This window comes from Chaetodon trifascialis, chromosome 7 (assembly GCF_039877785.1).
Source record: "Chaetodon trifascialis isolate fChaTrf1 chromosome 7, fChaTrf1.hap1, whole genome shotgun sequence".
NCBI classification, from domain to species: Eukaryota; Metazoa; Chordata; class Actinopteri; order Chaetodontiformes; family Chaetodontidae; genus Chaetodon; species Chaetodon trifascialis.
The window spans coordinates 29,182,652-29,204,938 of NC_092062.1; the positions used below are offsets into that span (position 1 = coordinate 29,182,652).

At 45.9% G+C, this 22,287-nt stretch overlaps 4 protein-coding genes across 4 annotated transcripts; 2 read left to right on the forward strand and 2 right to left on the reverse strand.

The window, feature by feature from the left end:
• Positions 1-113: 113 nt before the first annotated feature.
• On the reverse strand, positions 114-7,844 carry eaf1 (ELL associated factor 1). The gene is made up of 6 exons (XM_070965581.1): positions 7,564-7,844; positions 6,459-6,553; positions 5,261-5,397; positions 4,791-4,963; positions 4,402-4,623; positions 114-3,792 (listed from the first exon to the last, which is right to left on the reverse strand). The coding sequence occupies exons 1-6, from the start codon at positions 7,664-7,666 to the stop codon at positions 3,743-3,745; spliced, it is 780 nt and encodes a 259-aa protein (XP_070821682.1). The 5' UTR covers positions 7,667-7,844; the 3' UTR covers positions 114-3,742.
• A 198-nt stretch (positions 7,845-8,042) lies between these two features.
• On the forward strand, positions 8,043-13,031 carry mettl6 (methyltransferase 6, methylcytidine). Its single transcript, XM_070966567.1, has 5 exons — positions 8,043-8,563; positions 8,797-8,931; positions 9,239-9,409; positions 9,698-9,839; positions 10,239-13,031. The coding sequence occupies exons 1-5, from the start codon at positions 8,249-8,251 to the stop codon at positions 10,391-10,393; spliced, it is 918 nt and encodes a 305-aa protein (XP_070822668.1). The 5' UTR covers positions 8,043-8,248; the 3' UTR covers positions 10,394-13,031.
• Positions 12,370-16,822, reverse strand: LOC139333883 (uncharacterized). Its single transcript, XM_070966568.1, has 3 exons — positions 15,678-16,822; positions 13,808-14,137; positions 12,370-13,513 (listed from the first exon to the last, which is right to left on the reverse strand). Exons 1-3 carry the CDS (start codon positions 15,742-15,744, stop codon positions 13,509-13,511), a joined length of 402 nt encoding a protein of 133 aa, XP_070822669.1. The 5' UTR covers positions 15,745-16,822; the 3' UTR covers positions 12,370-13,508.
• A 528-nt stretch (positions 16,823-17,350) lies between these two features.
• On the forward strand, positions 17,351-20,143 carry LOC139334210 (C-type lectin domain family 1 member B-like). The gene is made up of 6 exons (XM_070966970.1): positions 17,351-17,476; positions 17,989-18,081; positions 18,226-18,465; positions 18,592-18,743; positions 18,921-19,030; positions 19,929-20,143. The coding sequence occupies exons 1-6, from the start codon at positions 17,398-17,400 to the stop codon at positions 20,062-20,064; spliced, it is 810 nt and encodes a 269-aa protein (XP_070823071.1). The 5' UTR covers positions 17,351-17,397; the 3' UTR covers positions 20,065-20,143.
• The last annotated feature ends 2,144 nt before the right edge of the window (positions 20,144-22,287 follow it).

Here is a 22,287-nt window from a genome sequence, read left to right on the forward strand (position 1 = left end):
GACAGTCAGCTGAGTCTTCGCTGCTTAATCCTGTCAGACGCTCATCGGGGTAAACTCACAGCTTCACCGTTAATCAAAAGGAATCAGATTTATCGGCACTCGATCAGAAAAAGAGCGAATTCACACAGCGAAGCAGGAAACATCCATTTTAAATACCTCGGCACACTTTTAATACACTTCAAATTTGTACAAACATATTTCACATAAACACGACAACGAAAGCACCAAATACAACAAAGTCCGTTCAGAGTGTGTTACAGAGTGAGTAGAAGGTTTGAGCTCAGAGTCCACCTGCGGCGCGCGCCGTCAGGTCCCACGGTAAACCGGTCCTTCGCGTGAAGAAGCAGCATTTCAAACTGTCGTGGTTCCCAGTGCTGTGCGGTGGGTCGTAGCTGTTCAGACACCTCAGAGCTCACAGTCATCTCTGTTCTGCTCTGTGAGCTCACGAAGCAAAGACGAGCCTCGTCTAAAGACGCCTTCAGCTACGATATGAAACACCAGCGACAGGTCAGGCTGCAGGGCTTCGTTTCCAAACGCCACACGACTGTTCAGGTTTCATGAAAAGTGTCTCAAGATGCCAGAAAACCTTATGATATATCATACTGTGCGTTAATTTGGGCCAGAAAGCATTTAAAGGAGCAGATGTGTAATGACTGACGCAGGCTGCCAGTGACAGACTGTCCTCACTCAGCCTGAAGGTGGACGGATGCTTGCATGCGTCACAATGTGCCGGTTTGTCCACCTTAACATGTTCAACAGGAGAGACAAGGAGCTGTCAATCAAACACAAGCTTGATGATCAGTTATTTCGGCTGATTTTGCTCCTGATATGTAAATACTTGCTGGTTTCAGTGAAAGTTAAGTGAATATCTTTGGTCGGTTGGAATACGTCAGCTTGGTCTGTGGGAGCTTGTGGAGGTGTTCGTTGTTATATTCTGGCATCTTTGAGACCAAACGGTTGATCTGTTCATTGAGAAATCAGTCAGTGAAAATAAGCTGCAGCCTGACGCTCTGGGTGCATGAAGGGGTCAGTGAACAGCAGGTAAAACAGATGAAAACACCTGTGGGCTTCATGGAAAACAGCCCCTTCCTCTCTTCTCCTTCCTCATAAAAACAAATCAGCTGATGTAACTACCAGCAGACGAGCTCTCTGATCAATTACAATTTAAATTTGACCATTTTCTTAAATTCTCCAAACTCTTCATGAAAACGATCATGATTCTGAACATGAGCTCTTTGCTCCAGAAACATACTGTTGGGCTGAAATCAAGTCTCGGCATTTTGCAGTGAAGCTCTGTGGTTGAGTTTTTGACTGCTGGCCTTTGCATTAATAACGATAAGCGGCGACACAACCCGTCTGAGATGAGAGCAGAACGAAAACACGTGAACGCTCCTGCTGTCTGCACACGCACACGTGAACGCTCCTGCTGTCTGCACACGCACACGTGAACGCTCCTGCTGTCTGCACACGCACACGTGAACGCTCCTGCTGTCTGCACACGGACACGTGAACGCTCCTGCTGTCTGCACACGGACACGTGAACGCTCCTGCTGTCTGCACACGGACACGTGAACGCTCCTGCTGTCTGCACACGGACACGTGAACGCTCCTGCTGTCTGCACACGGACACGTGAACGCTCCTGCTGCCTGCACACGGACACGTGGACACGTGAACGCTCCTGCTGTCTGCACACGTGAACGCTCCTGCTGTCTGCACACGGACACGTGGACACGTGAACGCTCCTGCTGTCTGCACACGGACACGTGAACGCTCCTGCTGCCTGCACACGGACACGTGAACGCTCCTGCTGTCTGCACACGGACACGTGGACACGTGAACGCTCCTGCTGCCTGCACACGGACACGTGGACACGTGAACGCTCCTGCTGTCTGCACACGCACACGTGAACGCTCCTGCTGTCTGCACACGGACACGTGAACGCTCCTGCTGTCTGCACACGCACACGTGAACGCTCCTGCTGTCTGCACACGCACACGTGAACGCTCCTGCTGTCTGCACACGCACACGTGAACGCTCCTGCTGTCTGCACACGCACACGTGAACGCTCCTGCTGTCTGCACACGATGAGGCGCTGTTCGACTCTTTGGCATTTTCACAAAGTGACACATTCACCTTTAAGTCCAAACTGATGTGCTGTAAGGCTTGAAATGGTCCAATAACATCAGTATTTCATGACAATGTTGAATCAAAAATAAGATAATCTCTGTTCAAACACGACGACGCGACTCATACAACAAACTTTAAACGATTAGTGGTCATTCAGAAAGAAAAAATAGGAAAATAAAGCTTTTTTCTCCTTTTCCAGACTTATTCCTGTACAATCTGCACTTCAGAAGTGTTTTAATGGATATATGAAGTTTGGTAATCATCATTATTGATGCCCACGCCTCAAATCTAGACTCTCCTTTTAGTTTTGATGAACTTAACTCATTAAGTCCAACTGGAGGGTTTAATATCATCAGTAACTCTCTGAAAACAGCTGGAACTGTTACACTGTGAGTCAGTGATGATCCAGAGTGTGATGATGGAGATCATCACTCTGTCTGTAGCGTATACTCAAACGGCTGCCTACAGTTTTATCTGCTAACACTGCCAGTAACAGCTCGACTGGGACTTTCAGCCTCTTCCAGCTCAGTGTCTTTGATTCTCCAGCGACAAACAGAAGCTATATTCGAGTTTTCTAGACTCTCGTCAACAGCAGCAGCCAGATGTTTTCCTCTGGAGCTGGTCGACACCAAACCAGAGCTGAAGGAAGAGTAATACTGGACTTCTATTCAACTGTGTGTCTTCAGCTCTGCACTCAGTTTGTTTTTGAGTCTTTTCTGCCCCCTAGTGGCAGAAAAATCACTGCAGAAATCATTACAGAGCAGCAACCTGAAGGTTAATTCAGGCAAATTCTTCTGCTTACTGTCAACAAATCCCATTAAAAGGCCAAAACCAGCAGTGAATGTATCTGCTAACCAGTACTGAGAATGAGAGACACTGGATAAAAACTACAGTGAGCAGCTGCTAAAGGAAACGAATGGTTTAAAGTGTCTTTGTTTTCATAGATTAATGTCTTCAGAGCTACAGACTGGAAGTTTTGGTCTACTCCTGGGATTTGTTGGCAATAACTTAATCTTATCCTTTAATGACGATCAACAAGCTTGACGTTAATCAGCTGTTCTGATCAATGAAGGGGAGATTCATTTGTTTAAACTATGAAACTACAGCTGAGATTCGTCCAGCTGACGCTCACACGGACAGATAAACTGATGTGTTTTGTTCTTTGATTTGTTGCTCAGGCTGCAAAAACCGATAAAACACGGAGACGCTTCCACAGCCGTCTCTGATAAACCAGGACGAGGGGCGACGGCTCGAGACTCCTCCTCGTCTCTCCATGAAGACAAAACCCAACAGAGACAGATGATACAAGAAGATAAAACTAGCTGCTCTAAGTACAGAAAATATGTGTGTGCACTCTAATATATCATCTCTCAAACCTCTCGAGTAAAACTTGTTTTTCTAAAGTTTTTCTTTACAAAACAAAATATACATCTAATAAAAATACACTCTTAAAGCTCCAGGCTGGCCAGCTTTCAGGATATACTAAGATAAGATAGAAATACAGTCAAACCGAGTTATACAGCTGGAGTCAGCCATCACAGCAAAGGAGGAGGAGGAGGAGGAGGAGGAGGAGGAGGAGGAGGAGGAGGAGGAGGAGACTGACCAGCAGAGAGATCAGTCGTCGTCACTGTCGCTGCCCGACTCGCTGAGCTGGAGGTCGTTTCCTGTGAAGACCAGAAGACAAACAGGTCAAACACACTTTGAAGACGGAAACTGATGCTGAGGACGAGCCTGCCGACTTGCGTTTACGTGCTGGAGGGACACCTTCACCTCCACCTTTATTATCAAACAGATAATCCTGGATTATGATTGATGAGCTGTGTTCGAAACTGTTGTAAACTGCATTACATTCGTATTACTGCGCCAAACAAAATGTCAAATGTTTTGACTCTCTGGGTGGACTCAGCAGGGATGAGGTGGACAGAGATGGGCAGAGTAACAGAGGAAGATTTAAATAAAAAGAAAGGACGAGCTGAAATTATGAAGAGAGAAACTGAAGAGCCGGTTTCAGCTCGGCATGCCAGAGGCTGCTGCGTTCAGGGTCAGAGGCTGCTGCGTTCAGGGTCAGTATGGTCAAAACAAACTGATGGTGGAAAAGGTTTGGTCACTCCTACCAGTTTTCTCATCTCTATTTGGTGTACTCGGTGTTGGAACTACTGCTCCCATCATGCTCTTGGCTCTTGCCTGATACGTGCTGAGTCGAGCTCCAGCGTCCTGTGAACACAATGAGCAGCAGCACAGAAAATGACCGAAAGCCTAACGGAGACACTCACGGAGTGTGTTCATGAGCTGGTTGTTGCCCTGCTGCCGGTCGGCTCCTCCGTTAGCCACCGGGTGGCGGTTGGGGGAGGTCTGGCTGAGCGGTCGGGGGGCATCGTGCTCGCCGTCGCTGCTGCTGCTGTCGTCGCCGCTCCCCGAGGCGCTGGCTGAGTCGGAGGAGCTGCTGCTGCCGCTGCTGCTCATCTGCTCGATGACCTCCACCTCCGCCCGCAGCTCTGCAACAGCACGGGGTGAACGTTCAGACGCCTGCTGCTTTTATGAGCCCCTCCCTCATTTCCACCGCTCCGTTTAGCCAAACATTTGTTAAAAACATCATATGTGTGATTTAAAATAAGATGTGTTACGGTGAAGTCTGCGCCGAGGCCGTGGTCGACCTCCTTACCTCTCTTGATGTCATCGAGCTGAGGCTCTGGGGAGGGATTGTCCTTAGAGGGAGACGGGGAGGTCTTGACCCCGGCCCCGGGTTTGGTGGGGGCCCGGAACTGAGAGCTGGGCTGGCTGGAGCGCACCGACTGCTGCTCGATCCGGGCCTGGATCTTACTGCTGCCCTCCGCCCTGAAACACACAGAGCCCACATCCCTGCTGTGAAAACCTTCTGACCTTCAGCAGGTGAATTTCAGTGAAGAGCTGAGACCCAAAATGCTGCAAAAAAATATGCTGAATTTGGTGTAGTGATCATTAATGTCCACAAGATGGAGCCAAAGATGTCAGATGACAGTTTTGAAGCATCAAGTGATTGAAGATGAAGAAAAAAAGAGGATGAAATGTGAACTTTTGAGTATTAATACGTTCATTCAGCTAACAGCAAACACAGAAGCTCAGCCGGCTTCACTCTCCTCTCTCCACTCTCACCTGGTCTTCTTGACCTGGATGCTGCTGCTCAGCTTCTCCAGGACGAACTCCCCGGTGTCGTGGTTGATGATGAGCACGCAGTCCTTCTGGTACGGCCGCTTGTTTCCTTTGAACACCGTCATGGGAGGCGTGGAGCCCTGGAAGCACAACGACGGCTGTAAATATCTGCTGATTGTGAATCTGATGCAGCAACACGTTTCACAGACTGAAAGATGTGGAACGCTCCAGAAACACCTGATTGGATCATTCCACAGGTAAACAGGTGAGAGGATCATGGTTGGGTATGAAAGGGGCGTCCTGGAAAGACCCAGTCGTTCATAGAGGATGGAGCGAGTTCACCACTTTGTGAACACACGAAGGATGAAGGAGATGAACACATGGACTCAGGAACAGTTTGTTTGTGAATGATTGATTCTGGGTTATTAAGGTTTCACACAGCGTCTTCACTTGTTTGGATTCGTGGTTGTTTCTGACTGAAAAGCAGAGTCACATCCTTCCTTCTGTCACACCGTCAGTGAGTTCAGCTCAGACGTAAAAACAGTGTTTCTCAGAGTCTGTGTACTTGTGAAAAGTACTCTGAAAAACACTTCATGAGAAACCTTCACGTTCAAAGAGGTTTTATATGAATTTACTTTAAGAAGAAGAAGAAGAAGAAGAAGAAACGTACTTTATTTATCACGTCACACAAGTGAGTTACACTACACGCCATGCTTCTCGTGAGATTATATTTCAAAGCTGCACATTTAAAATCATGACTGAAAACTTAACTGGGAACTTAAGGACAAAAAAACAAGTGTGTACTACAGTAAAAATGGAGGACAGCGACCTGTTTTTATGAACAAAAGTATTGTTTTCTAAAGGCTACCAAAGGTTTTTAGACTGATTTCCAACCTTCCAGGCGGCAACTGTGTTTCATTCAGTAACAAATCAGCCTGCAGTCATTTGGACAGAGGACATTTAATCACCTCAAAGCCGCCTTATCGCCGTGTTTTAATGCAGTTGACAGCAGGGACAGTTTGAAAACTGCTTTAACATCCAAACAGCAACATTTTTCAATCACAAAACAATGAAATTCAAAAAAACCTTTTGAAACATGGACATTTGCTCCTCAGCGGCTCATGATCAGTTTAAGGGTCAGTCTGTATGATGGGAGAAAAAAAGACTTCCTGTTGTCTTCACAGGAAGACAACAGTCTTACCGGGATGTGAGGCAACGTTATGGTGACTTCATCGCCTTTCCCGACTTGGAGCTCTCCCTCGCAGCTCGTGTCGATCGATGCCGGCTTGAAGTCATCTGAAAAGGACGATGCAGAGGTAGACGTTAATCAGGGGGACAGAAATCAGACGTCCCTGCCGCGCAGGACACCTGGATGCTGATCAAAGCAGGCGAGGCAAAAGAAGCAGAAATGAAGAAAAGGTTTGCGAACACTGTTGAAGCTTGATGGATAAAATTGTAGATAATGATGTCAGACTGTGTGCGATGTCGAGCCCAGCAGATGATGCTTGTTCAAGGCTGAGATTTCTATCTGAAGGTTTAAAAGTCTGATAATGATGTGAAGAAAATGTTCTTCTTGTGACCGTGAAAAATAAACTGTGGTGAAAATATAAAAGAGCAGCACTCCTTTAATCGACCTCCGACATGGTGACGTGTCTGTAACATCATTCTACGCCACATGTGGACAATTCAACACCAGTCCACCGGCTTTAGTCCAGTCCTGCTGCTCCAGGTCAGTGTGACTGCAGTTCTTCTTCACTGCATGATGTTGCACATTGTGATGACTTGTCTTCATCACTAAGAAGTTTTCAGGTGCAGAAATCTGTTTCTTATTGTTCATAAAACGTCACACAACCGGAAAAAATTATTTAGAGAGAATCGCTTCTCTAATTTCTCGGTCAAACTGGTCTTTATTCATGATCTTTCAAGACAGACACACGCACAGAAGACAACCTCGGTGATCTGACTGAGGAGCACATCCAGCAAACAGGCAGCGATGCATGCTGGGATTTACTCTCCTTCATGTCAGCAACAGTATCAGGTAAACAAATACTGATAGGCTAGAATACGTGGTGACACTCCCACTTATGTATAACCACAGAGGTGTCTAACAGGAAACCCGGTGGCTGCTGCGGCGTTGAAGCTGTGGGCAGACAGTCATCTACGCAAATGACTTAATTTCCTTATCCACGTAATTGGCTCGGTTGTGTAAGAGACAGCCTCCTCGTCCATGTGAGCTCGCTAACCCCGCACTTCATGTTACACTCTGCGGCCCCTCAGGACGCAGTTTTGTCGGTTCGTTCACTCACATCTGATGGTGTGAAAGGAAGATTTTGGCCTCTTCTCAAAGCTTTCTCCGAGCTTCAAAACGTGCTCCTCTTTGTCCAGCAGCGGATTCGTGCTCCCGTTCATGTCTCGGTTTGTTTTCAGATGAATTCACATTTATGTAAAATGTTCCGCAGAGCCAAAATGCATCTGGTAACTTCGGGGAGATCAGAATAAGAAGCCAACTATCAGACAAAATTAGCCGACTTAGCTAGCCTTTAGCAAAACATCCCTATCGTCACTCTGCCGCTCCTCTTCTGCCTTTGGTCCGACGATCAAATCTCGCCGGTTACCAACTGTGTTTTCCAATAAAATATAATACCTGTTAGCAAATGAATCACACATCACATTAGATAATTACGAATGATAATATACACTGTAGTTTTATTCGTAGGTAACGATGGTAATATTGGCGCCACACGGTAAGAATCGGAAACAAATAGTTAGTGCCGTGCTACACGGAAGAATTTAAGTAACGGACAAGATGGACGTCAAATGTCGAAAAGTGTAACCAGGCGCTGTGTTTTTAAAACCAAAAGTTAGTTTTAGCGTTATTTGTCGTCTGAATAACTGAAGTTGTTTTAGAGATTGTTGAAATGTTTGCTTTCAGAAATATGGACGATTAGTACGTTTCCTGAGAGGCAGAAAATCAGACTTTCTAACGGCGTCATGGCTCTGCCGAAAAATGAAGGTTTCCCAGGTGACATTAAGCTAGAACCAACCGAAGAAGAAGTGGTGTCAAAGGACGAAGTGTCTCCATGTGTCCCCGGACAGACGAAAAGCTCCGCCGCCCGAGTTTTAACCCCGGAGGAGCGGGACAGACTGAGCGGTGAGCGGGCTCTGGTGTCCGACTTCAAACTGATGAAGCTGGAGAAAGACGCTCAGAAAAACTGGGACTTGTTTTATAAGAGAAACACGACGAACTTCTTCAAGGACAGACACTGGACCACCAGAGAGTTTGAAGAGCTCAAGGCGTGCAGAGAGGTGAGGAAGAGGGCACACAGTGGGAGCATATGTATGAGAATGTGAATGTGGAGAAAGCTTCAGGAAAAACAGATGATCCAGTTATAAAAGATGCATTTCTAAACTTGCTCCTTTCAGAGCTCAGTTGGCACAATGTGTTACTCAAGGGACACTGTAGAAAATGGAATCAAAGTGTCAGTATTTCCTTCTCCTTCCCTTGATTTCATCAGTTCTTTGTCCTCTCTGGTTTGCAGTTTGAGGCCCAGAGGCTGGTGCTGCTGGAGGCCGGCTGCGGTGTAGGAAACTGCATCTTCCCTCTGCTGGAGGATGACCTCAACATCTTTGTTTATGCCTGTGACTTCTCACCGCGAGCTGTTGAATTCGTCAAGGTGAGATGTCAGACTCAAGCTTCCACCGCCGCCTGCTGAGCAGGTCTGCTGCAGGTTTTGATGGTTCAGTGCTTCCCTGAAGGATTCCTCCAGGAAATTTTGGCAATCAGTAACAAACCGCCGCCACTCTCTCAAAAGTGTGGCTGAGCTGCTGCAGTAGATCTGTTCAGCAGCTCATAACAGCAGAAGACTGATCCCACAGGACAGTTTTAAAGTGAAAGCTAAATATGAAGCAGGTCAGTTATCCCAATGATGACACAATAACAATAATAATAATAATACAAATAAAACCACTTTCTGTTTACAGCAAAACCCCCTGTACTGCCCTGAGCGCTGCTGTGCCTTCCAGTGTGATTTAACTAAAGACGATCTGAGGGAAAATGTGCCCGAGGGCGGCGTGGACGTGGTCACGCTCATCTTTGTGCTGTCGGCCGTCCACCCTGACAAGATGAAGCTGGCTCTGCAGAACATCAGCAGGGTGAGAGCAGAGACAGCCCGGCGGAAAGACTCCTGCAGGGTTTCTTTTTAGTAACGAGATTATTTCTCATGAACTTTGGGGGATCTTCTTCCTGAAATACATAATCATTGACATGCATGCCTAATATTCACAAGAGCGAGTACAAAGAAATGACACAAAGATTGATTGAAATGAGTTTTTTTAATGTGGCTGCCAGAGTTCGAGGCGGTTCCTCGCAGTCCTGTTACGGCAGCCTGAGTACAAACATGTCCGGATGGTGTCATGTGATGTAACACGTGTGGCTTTAAGGTGCTGAAGCCCGGAGGCATCGTCCTGTTCAGGGACTACGGCTTGCACGACCACGCCATGCTCCGATTTAAAGCCGGCAGCAAGCTGGGGGAGAACTTCTACGTCCGCCAAGACGGCACCAGGTCCTACTTCTTCTCCAAAGGTCAGGAAGTGACGTGAGGAAAGTCGCTTTTATGTTTGTGTCACTGAGACTGAGGATAGTTCGTTAGAAAGGGAGATAGATAGGTTGCTACTATAGATGCGTAGGTACAGTTTCTATGTGGGTGGAAATATTCTACCGTTAGATATATAGAACATTTGTTTTTGACTTATTGATGAGCTTCACAAACAAACTGGTGAGCCTGCAGCCAGCAGTAAGCTAGTTGTCACTTGTTTTAGGAGCTGATAGATCTTTGGCCGCCCGGGGGTTGAGTTAAACAGTATAAAGAGAGCAAACCGCAGGTTCTTGATTGAATTACTCAACAGGTCAACGGTTTGTTTTGTTAATCATGCAGCTGTTTGTAAAGAAGCTACAACACTCATTCTGCTCTTCTGCTTCCAGAGTTCCTGGCCGAGCTGTTTGAGGAGGCCGGCCTCCAATCGATTGCCAACGACTACGTCCTGAGAGAGACAGTCAACAAGAAGGAGGGCCTTTGTGTCCCTCGAGTGTTCCTGCAGAGCAAGTTCACCAAGCCCAGCCAATCACAGAGCTCCTGATGTCACACGGCCTGTTAAAGGCCCAAAGGTGCTGAGACACATAAGACTGGTTATTATTCTCTTTTGGAGGATCTTGTAGCCTACATATGACTGAAGAGGGTTTGTGGTTTCACGCTGTCAGGCCGTGAGGTGCAGGCAGGAAAGGCAGATGAATAACACCTCCTCCCACTCAGCAGCTGCTGCCTTTCGCCCTTTGGCTGTCTGACACTGTGTGCTCTCGTGGAACTGTGTGAACATTAAGCACAGAACAGGTGCATGATGGTTCAAAGCCCTTCACTGGATAAAAAGTGAATCTTTGGTGGTTCAGGTCAGATGAAACAAGCCTGCAGCATCAGCAGAAGCTTCTCTGCTTCTCTGTCAAAAAAACAGTATTTTGATGTCCTCAGATATTATGTTCATGGAGTCATCTTCGAACTGTTTCCACCTTCCTGTTCAGCTGCATTGTGTCATTTCACACTCAGTCTAAAATAACCCAGAAAGATTTACTCACTGTTTCTTTCTGACTGTCCAGTTTTAAAATGGGTTCTTTTCTGCTGTAACCCAGAGGCAGATAATAATCAAACATCCAGATCATCATCTCGACTTTTTCAAAGTAAACTCGATCATCAGACGTCCAAACCAGAAGAGACGTTCAGGACAAGATGGAAAAATCCGACCATATGTTGGTTTGTCGTTAATTAGCAGCTGATGATATTTCACTGAGCTGATCGAGAGTCTGATGTGTTCAGTGAAGATGACGTGAAGTCGTTTAGAGGTGTGCGCTGCTGCCATGTTAAAGTGTAGAGAAACCAAAGTGTCGCTGGTTTCAAGCTCAGAGAGTCGTATGTGCTGGACGTCCTGCTGGCGGTCTGTCTGTGACTCATGGTGGTTGATCTGCAGCTTCCTGTTCGGGCTCATCGCAGAGCCCTGGCACAGAGTCAGAGACTGATACCAGACAAGTTTCCTAAGAAATGATTACTCAGACATTTCAGCTTCTACATGGAGGATTTCATTTCGTAATAACTTTCTTTAATGTTAAAGTTTTACAGGCTTTTTGACCGCCAGAGTTTTCTCATGTTTTAGTTCTCACTGACATTAAGCTGGATTTCATTTTTCAGATGTAAGACTTTCAAAGGCTGCTCAATGAAAGTTAAATAAATATTCAAATCAGCCAATCAGCAGGCAGAGGCCAAAAACTTTACGAGCTGCGTGTCTGTGGAGCGAAGAGGCGTCAGGGCTTCAGTGATGAGAAGCATCGCTGCACAAAGACCTCGAAGAAAAGGCAGAACCTTCTGCTGATGAGAAAGTGATTCCACAGCATTCGTTGTGTGAACTTTAACACCTCTTATACATGGATGATAGTTCTAATTGTTAAATGTCTGAAGAAGGGATTATTTAGTTGTTCACACCCATCAGAAATACAAGTTTTAGCTTTTTAAGTATCACGTCATGAATGTCTGTAGCACGGGCTTCACAGTACGGCTAAGTGAGACCACCGTGCCGAGCGTCTTGCGGCTTGCTGTGAATCTGGCTTCCTGTTCAGCCAGTGTACCACCAGCTGTTCACCTGAGCGACGACTCAATGAGCGGAAAAGCATAAACTAAAAAAAGTGTGAAAACACCACACGGAGAGATAAAAACAAAGAGCTGCGAGCCGACAGCAGTCAACACGTCTGAGGGGAAAGTAGCTTCAGCTCAACATGAGGTTACTTGCGTTATGTGAGGAGGTGGGTTTGGAAACATTACAGGACCCCGTTTCACACCGTCAGGGAAACCACCAGCGGTGAAGCTACTTCAGCCTGAGCGTGCACGTTACTTTAAACTTCCTGTCCTATGGTTTGGCTGTACAGCCTCCACCAGCACCCTGACAAACAGCTGCGTGCTGAAATGCTGCTGATGAGAACAACACAGCAGTGCTGCTGTGATCTCAGCCCTGATGGATTTCTGACTGTTTGTGTGCTGAATTAACGATTTCTACAAAGAAAGACAAGCAGCAGCGGAGGTTACGAACCAGATCTTTATTAACAATCAAATGGGGTTTTTCAGCATTGTTGAATGTGATTTAAAAATCAGATTTTGTGGCTGAATCTCTCCGTTTTGTCACTCACCACACAGTTGAGTTCCCGCTGCACTTTCAGCCTTCACTTCTGTCTGTGGCTTTTGTTCCCTCACAACGTCTCGACAGCACACGAACATCAGTTTCCAAATGGCTTCATGTTATTTTGACAGAACCAAATCATTTCAGTCTTTGTTAAATTAGGGATGGGCAGCATGGATCAAATCCTGTATGAATTATGACAGAATTTTAAGATCCTCCTCATCTACACATCTACACATCTGATCCTAACAGAGGAGGATCAAGCCACATCGCTCACTGCCTCATTTCTTATCTGCCTTCAAGATCTTCAGCCTCTCACTAGGTGTGACTTCCTGAAACAGACCTGAAACCTTTGTGTTATCTGTTTTCCCTATGTTCTATTATTTTACTCCACGGTTTTATGCATCATCTTTATTTTTATTTTCAGCATTTTTTTATTGTTATCAAGTGTTTTTTGTCCATTCTGTCTTTTCTATGTGCAGCACTCACTTGCTGCATGTGATTTCTTTCTTGTGAAGCACGTTGAGCTGTCTACACAAATAAAGATGAATAATTATTAGTATACATTTCTGGAAAATCAATTGAGAAATCATTAACAGATACAGAAATGTCTGTTTTTACTAAAACCTGATGAAACAAAGTGATTCATTACATTCATGTAAAAATCCAAAATCCAATATTCACAACACAATACAGCTTAATGCAAACATGGCAGAATGATATTGATTGGACATGTCGTCGTATCGCCTGTCCTTAAAAGACATCAACGTGTCCAAACAGGAACTGAACCTTTATTATCAGCATGAGATCATCTCCTCAGTTGACCCGACGCTTCTGCACAGTCAGTACAAACTCGTATTCAGCAAAAAACACAATTAATGATGAACTGAAGTAAAATAATGGTCCTGTTTGGGTTTTATATGCCAAGAAGAGACAAAAGACAAAAATAAACTGTTGTTTTCTCCTTTCACTTCGAATGAGCTTTGTCTAAAGATGCTTTTGGAAAGCGAACATCTTAATCCTTCATGCTCAGTCGTGATCAATCTGTAAGAGAACAGAGCAGAACAAGGCGTCAGTGTGCATCTACAGACCGTGTCCAGCTAAAAAACTTCTCTTTGCATTAACTGATAAGCTACTGAGAGGAGTAAAAGGTAGTTTCAAGGCAGTCCAGTCAATAGTTGGTGAGTTATGTCAGTGTGTGCCGAAGTGGCCGAGCTGCCGTCATCACTTCAAACTGGTTTGATTCCACTGAGTTTGACTGTTGCCCTGTTTCAGATGCTTTTGTGGAGCCTTTAAAACTACCAAGTTCCAGTCATGAGAGTGACCTTCCTGCTTTACCTCGGACTTTGATCCAGATGAAATGTCCCATGGCTGTGGCTTTGTTCTCACATTCGGCCTTGCACTGAAACGTGCCGCTGTCCTCCAGTGTGAGGTCGAGGATCTCCGTCACGACCTGCCTGCGTCTCATGGTGCTGTTAGAGATTTGAGTCTCGTTAACCGTGGTGAGGTACTTCCTGGGGTCGGTCAGCTCGCTTTGCTGATGCCACACGACATGCAGCACGCCGCACTGATGGAAGTCATAATGTGCCTCACATGATAGTTTGACCGATGAGCCTCTGACAGGAGAGAGGATCTGCTGCGGGTAAATGACCTGGACGGTGTCGTGGTCTGCAGCACAAAGGAAACATTTCTCAGACGCCTTGTTTCAGTCTGATAAACACATTCATTTACTTTCAATAGATTTAAATTATTGTTCAATATTACACTTATTCACTTTCTGTCCAAGAGTCAGATGCAGAGGTTGACACCACTCTCATATCTGACCGGTGAGTTAACGTCTACAGCCAGAAGCCAGTTAGCTTAGCTTCGTTTTAAAACTGGGAATGGGTCTATTTATTATCAAGTGAGCCGGTGCTGCTGCTACACCAGGAAAAGCTCTGCTGCTCTGGACCTGAAGGATCACCTGTGGACACAGCTGTGGCCCTCACAGCTAACAGACCTTCACTCTGAGACGTGTGAAGCGCTGAAGAAGACGACTTCAGGCTGCTCCAGCTGATCACTGCTGTGCCAACAGCCGTCAAGTCCTGTCTGACGAGTCTCTGACTGTGAGCTTCACGTTCAGCGGAGGACAGCGGGAGGATTTTCCCAGCAGAAAACCAAAGTTAGCTGAGCTGAAGCAGCTCTCACACGCTGACGACCACGGCCGGTGACTGATCCAGGTCAAACATCAAGCCTGTGTGACAGTCTAACGATGTGACGGTGGATGTGTCCGAGGCCCAAAACAAGCTACAAGACATTCTCTGAAGAATACCTGAAGATCTTCCTGAATATGACAGAAGTCAATGTTTTACTGCGACAATCAGAGATGAATTCTTAATATTCCTGTCAAATCACACTGGATTCAAACAGGGCTGTTATTACCTGAAGGAACCAGAAACAAGAGGAAAGAAAGTACGCTCCAGTCACCAGTACAGACTCCTGAGTCTGACTGGATGTTGTTACTGGGAGGTGGAGAGAAGCAGGAGGATATCAGAAGTCTCTCACTTTATTCTGTCGCTTCTTAAATCAATTAAAGGCACAATGGGTTCCTGCAGATGTATGACGTGAACGTTAATGCTTAGATGGAGAGAGTCGAAGTACAAGCTGCTGGGCTGAGACTGCAAATATTCCTCTGGAGTTTCCAGGAACGTTTTCAACTTGAAAAAAATTATTCTTATTTCTTTTAACGTTGGAGTCAGAGCACAGCAAAGTCACCTTCACCTGCAGCCCTGCTGGAGGCTGCATGTTTCAGCAGATCATCCCAGAGTTCAGCCACTGAAGTGTATTTACCCCACGCGTGTCCTGAACTGTCTGCGCACACACATGTTCAGTACAGACACACACACGCGCCATCTTATACCAAAACATGCAATCACCATAAATAAATCAAGAAAAAACAGACACGGGCTGAGGAGACTAAAATTAAAAGTGAGAAAACACTGAGAGCTCTTCTCTCATTTCTAAACCCTGAAGGTCACACTGATGACACTTACAGGCTTTTTAAAGGCTGAACTCGGTTACAAAACTTCAAACCAGGAAACCAGTTCAGGTGAAAGGATTTAAGTGTATTTCTCTGCTGTGTGAATGAGATAAAACCTCGTGAGGTTTTCTTCTGGTGAAGATGATGAAACGTGTGAAGAAGCCCACAAATGAAAAGATGTCCACTAACCTTCATCCTGAGCAGAAGAGCCACACAAACTCAGCAGAACAAGCGCGGGCAGAGTGAGCCAAGCCATCCTCCAACACACACACACACACACGAACACACACACACACTGAGGGTCACACTGGAGGTGGACACGAAGTCCACAGCACGAGCTCAAAATGGCAGCAGCGACCTGAAATCATCAGGCAGTTTCTGATCTCACATGCACTGATCTGCATGGTGCGCGCGCGCGTGCGCGCGTGGGTGGAGAAGGCGCATCTCAGCGCAGTCACGCAGCAGTTTCCATCCCCGCTGACCACCTCTGCTCACCTTCGACATCCGTTCAAGAGTCGAGCTGTTTCCACCGCAGCGCGTCACACGGTCACGCGTGGGTCCTGAATGCTGCGTTCCGTTTCTCTGACCACTTTATTTTGCCTTATTCTGCATTTACTGTGTCTGTATTCAACGAGCAAAGAGCTTTATGCTCTGAACCGCTCGGACCGTGATTCCCCTCACGTGCTCCTGAAGCTGAAAAACTCACGGTTTCACACCGCGTGTTTTTTTCATGGCTGCATCGTAACTCCACTTTCCAACATGTTCATGTCTCGTGCATCATTTTCCTGCTTTCCTGTCGCGGAGCCTCGTTTAGTACCAGCTGTTGACGTCAAACTAAAGCTCTGCAGCAGTTTGAGTGGTCATCGTTATCAGAGCTGTTCAAAAGGTGAATTCCATCAACCAGCGGCGTCAGATTGGAATTATAAACCATGACGGGTTTTTGAAGCTCAACCTGCCGGGTGGTCTGACAGACCTCTGCAGATCGACCCGCTCTCCGTCTCCAGCACCACCACCACAGCTGTCGTTCCCATTACGCACGGCTGCGTCTGTTCCACCAGTTCATCTCACCTCTCTGTAAACCGACCAATCAGCCGCGATGTCTCAGTCACCATGAGTCGGTGTCAGAGTGTCAGTGCTTCATCCGGAGAGCTCAAATTGAAAGCTCGTTGATGATGGATGAGATGAGGTGATGACACGACGGCTCGTTAGGCAGCGCGCTGCGTCGCCTAGAAACACAGTAACACAGTCAGTGAAGGCGGCAAACACCTCAAACAAACGGCATTTTACTGTAAAGTCACGTCTCTCACCTTCCATTCCATCTAATTCATCAGCTCGCCCGCAGATACCTCCAGTAGAGCGTGCGCGCGCCCGCTCCAAAGTGTGCGTCAGGTGCGCACGTTCTCACATTCTTCGTCTAAAACATCATTTGAAGTGTTGGATCTGGCACATGGATGGTTTCTGGCTCCCCGGATTTTTCATACAAACTTCCACTGAAACACCTTTGCACTGATTTTAATAATTAGCTGCGGTTTGTTGTCAGTAATCAACAAAACCGTCACCGACGCATCTGTTTCCTGCAGTTCTCGCTGAATTTGGTGAAGGGTGTCTTTGTTCAGTGTTACACCAACGTCCCCTGAGGACTGCACACTTTAATGGAGGGACTGGACCACTTCCTCCCACTCCTTTAAGCTGCGTTATTGTCTGGCTGTCACAACTTTAACAATCGCTTCCTTTTTTTAATCTGCAGTTTGGTGACACAACTGTCGTTGTGTAATTGGCAGCCATAGATGGCCAGTGATGAATTTCTATGCATACACCCACACCCGAGAGGCAGCTGGTGACGAGATGTACGGCAGATTTTTTAGCAGATGCTTGTAAGTCTAAGTTCAGCAGGGACACTGTCTTAAGGATGGACATGGGACACTATGTCAACGCATCATTTGATGAAGGCAGGAATGGTCCAGAGGACAGAGGACATTCCCATTCAGGTCAGAACAATGTGTTCCAACTTTTCTGAGACATTTAGGTTTCCTGCTGTGACCTCTGGCTTTTACATGTATACTTCACAGGAAACTGTACATATATAGACAAACATTAAGCAGCAATGAAACCGACATGTGTGCACTCCAATCTTTGGAAATCAACTTGAGTATTTTACGTTTTTATAGATTTTAGTCAATATCACAGATCTCACTCCACAGCTGACGACACCCTCTGTTCTTACAGCCTCGATCCAGATTTAAAAAGTCCTCCCCAAGAATAAACTAACAGGGTCAGCTGTCCGTTGTTTTTACTTACCTGTGTGTGTCTGTGGGTTCATTAGTTTGAGATGTCTGTGAATTTAAAGCACAGACTTCTTAAGCACTGTGATACTGTGGAGAGTCCCTCACTTACAGATCAGGCTGTGTCACACATAATAATTCATTTTACTGAGTCACACATGCAGCTCGTCACGTTGCCTCAGTCGTTGCAGCTGCTCTCTGTGTGTTTTGTCCTGCAGGGCGGTCGACAGTCGTCTGGCTGGTTGGCGTCAGCTTCGGCCTGCTGTGCATCATACAGTCAGCTCTCAACGTTTGTCTTCGGCTCAAAGGAAGTGAGTATCAGCCTGCACCCTCCACGCTGCACGGCGAAGGAAAAGCACACCAGCGAGTGAAGCTGCAAGTTTAGAAATCAAAGCTTCTGCTGTGAAAACTCGAAGCTTCCAGCAGGAACATCTGTCTGTCTCTTTCCTTCCCAGCTGGGTTTTGTAACCAGTCCGACGTCATCTACTCTGACAATTTCACCCTGATCTCAGCTGCTAACACCAGCGCCCGTCTGCACGAGACAGAGCGGCTGACAGCGGAAAACAGAGAGTTACAGGCCATTAACAGCTTCCTGCTCAGCAGTAATGAGCTGTTAAACGAGTGGCTCAGCAGACAGAAACATCTCATAACGCAACTTGAGACTGACAAAGAAAAGCTGTTGAAGAGGCTTTTTGGTAAGTGTTTTGTACACCGATCCTCAGGAGACAGCATATTCAGTGTTTCACCTCATGTTCACCCACCATGTCATGACTGTCCTCCATCGTCTCCTCCATCGTCTCCTCCGTTCTGTTTCCGAGCAGAAACACAAATCCACGCCTGTCCCACGGGATGGAGCTCCTACCTGTCCAGCTGTTACCAGCTGTCCACTGAGGAAAAGAGCTGGAGACACGCCAAGGACGACTGTGTGGCGAAAGGAGCTCACCTGGTGACTTTAAATGACGAATGGGAAGAGGTATTTACGTCTTTTAATACGTTTCTGCTGCTTTTTCCTGCGTCCCTCCAGGTTGTTTCTACTTTCACTTACTGTAATTTCACTGCAAGGATGAACAGCCTTATCTTATCTTATCTTATCTTATCTTATCTTATCTTATCTTATCTTATCTTATCTTATCTTTTTTTTCCCATGCAGGGAGTTCTTCGTACTTTGGGAAGTTCAGTCGTGTGGATTGGCTTGTACGCTAAACAAAATGGTCGAATGAAGAACTGGACATGGGTGGACCAAAGCCAGCTGACTCATCCGTAAGGCTTTTGGAAGTCTAATTCTATGTCCACACTGTTATGAATCACATAAGCACCACAGCGCAAATGAGCGTGTGGGCTGAGAATGACATTTGTCCACCAAAGCGTCCATGTTGAGATGCTTTCCATATTCCACCCTTTGCATCAGTGTCAGTGATATTCACAGGAGGACAAGGTGAAACGACTTCACGCTAGATGTTCTGCCAGCTGCATCCTGCAGCTTTCTACGAGGGATTACATTTACAGCTCAGACTGAACTCAGCGGCAGCGCAGCACGTTTCATTTAGCAGACGGTCCAGCTGCGCAGGCTTCAGCCTCTTGGTTGCTGCTCTCCTTCTGCCTCCAGGTCAGCTGGGTCTTGGATTAACGGTTGCTGCTCCGAGCACAAACATTAGCTCAGGTGATGCTAGCCAACAAACAGTTTGTGTAGCCATGGTACCACTGTTAGCAGGCTGTTGCTTATGTACACATCCAGGAGATGCATAGTCAACATCAGTATTCACTTCGAATTGTGTATCTGGCCACCTGATGCTTCCAAGTCTGATACTCATTCTCCTTTTAGCTCTAATTTGGTCTCCACCACCAAAGACCTGGTTCTTTAGCTGCTAAACGCTCCGCTACGTTCACCAGCCGGCCCCCGACTCTGTCTGTCTGTGGTGCTGTGCAGGTGGTCTTCAGTGGGTTTAGGACAACGTGTCAAAGAGTTGGGCAACAGTGATCTGATTCTTCACTACGAGTGACGCCTTTCACATTAAGAGCTGTCACATGATCGATTGCTGATGTGAAAGTATTGATCAGAGGAGCTTTAAAGATGTAACAGAAGGAGAGATGAGCTGCAGACAGCTGCAGTAAAAGAGATGATGAGTGATGACGGTAGATGTTTTGTGGTGTTTTGCAGAAACAGGATACAGCAGCTGCAGAATCACAATTTTTACTGCGCCTACTCTGAACAACACCCGCTCGGCGTTGAGACCTGGGTCCCTGCTGCCTGCGAGGACCGACACCACTGGCTGTGTGAGAGGGAGATGAAGTGACGAACCGTCTCCCTCAGACCTGAAACACTCAAGCAGCAACCATAAGGTTCCCTCCTCGCCCACTGCAGGACGAAGAAACTCCTCTGTACACGCACCAACGTTACAGCATGAGGAGCAGTTTGAGGTGCAGGGGATTGAACCCACAACCTGCTGATTTGTGATTGACCTACTTTACCTCCCGAGCCACAGCCAATAATATGACACAAAAATGGTCATGGAGGAAAAAACAAAAAAACAACCGACCAGAAGCGTAGTAGAAAATACACCATATACAGAAAACAGGGGGGAAAGCAGAAGTCTGAAATTAGAACCTTTAATTTGAATGCAGGATGTGACATCGTGAGGGAAGTAAGAGCCTGATGGCGTGGATGCTGTTTTTAGAAGAAACTGCTAACAAACGAATTTTGGAAAATATGCAGTAATTTTATTTTTATTTAGTTTTCATCTACAATAGTATCACATATACATCTGCATACAATTACTTTCTTTGTACTCATTATATTTAAGTATTAATCAAATAAAAATAAAACATTTTGGAGCCTTCATGACTCTGTTATTTTCTCCGTCTGCTAAAGGAGGGTCTGGTTTCAGCCCTCTACTGGTTCTACACTTGAAGTACATCATCTATTTAAAAGGTATTTCTGAGCCCTCCTGCAGGTCCTGAAGGTTCAGTATTTTTCCCAGACCTCCCTCCGGATTACACTCGAATAGCACATAGCTAGAATACATGGGTGTGAATGTGAGTGTGTGTTGTGCAGCTCCTCCAGCATGTGTGTGAATTTGTAAGCAGGTGTTATGCACATCCCTGGATAAAACTAGTTCATATAATTGACTGATTATTTTCTTATCTTCACTTCCTGTTTGTATTTCTCTTAGAACCTTTACTACGTGAGCTGGTTTCATGAGTTTTCCCAGATCCATGTGTGCTGTTTTTAATCATGTTTCAGCTCTTCAGATGTCTTGAAATTGTCACCGGTGCAGATAAAGTCTGAGATCAGTTCATTTCAGAGAGCCTTGAGAGTTTTGAAATTCCTTTGCATGAATTTTCCTGTAGAAATCAAGGAGTTCAACGTCGAACCTTTAGTCACGGCATCGTGAGGCTGATGCAGCATTGAGCTGATGTGTTGTGGTGAGGAAGAGGGAAGATACTCTTCCTTGGTAAAGCCATGATCTCACCCTCTGTGAGCATGCAGTCAAAGACATCTGGTGCCATTGGTTCATAGAAATGTCTTATAACGCAAATTGTTCCTCTTAGTTTAGAATTGGCAGCCAGTTAAATGTGTTCTATGAGGCCCGGACATTTAAAAAGCTTTTAATAATTTAATAATTTTTTCACGGTAAGTTGACACAGGAGAAATTTGATAATCTGTGTGCAGAAATTAATAATTAATGTTCTAAAATTAGTAATTAACATCCTTGAAGTGATCATTTGTCTGTATTATTTAAACTGTAAATAAGTTTCGACACACGGGATGTCAGTAAGAGGTCAAATCTGTAGTAAACTCACTCATCGCTGCCAGTATCAGAGCGGCTAGCTGCTTAGCCGCTGAACCAAAGTTCAACACAGCATCACAACGGTACAAACAAGCCTAAAAGACTACAGCTGTGCTAGCAGCTCTGTGAGGCTACGTAGCAGTGCTAAACGCAAACATCAGCTAACATCATCACAGCGGCAATGCTAACATGCTGATGTGTAGCAGGTACAATGTTTGCCCTTAATGTGTTAGCATGCTAATATTTGCTCATTAGCACTAAGTTGCACACAGTGGTGGATGATGGGGAAATTTTCAAGCATTAAGTATATGACAAACTGAAATTTTGACCTGAAGATGGTGCTAGACAAACACCTAGGAGATCACCAAACTTACTACAGCTCATCCTCAGGGATGCATGAATGTTTGTGACGGCGATCCATCCAATCCTTGTTGGACACCACAAATCACAACCGTCATTAGGAAGCATCCTCTGGGAACCACGAACGTCTTCATCAAACTTCTACTGCTGCTCACCTGCCGCTAACACCGAGTGCGCTGTAGTGCTACTACTGTTAGCTAAAGTTAGCTAATGTGAGAGAGCAAATAAACAATTTGTGGACATAAACTAAAAATCAGATCACCTGGATGGCTGCTTGTTTGAAGTGAGAGCTCCTGCTTTGAGTTATCACCTAGTGGCCATTTGAGGAACTGCATTTGTAACGCCTTTGCATTGGCTCAACAGTTAGCT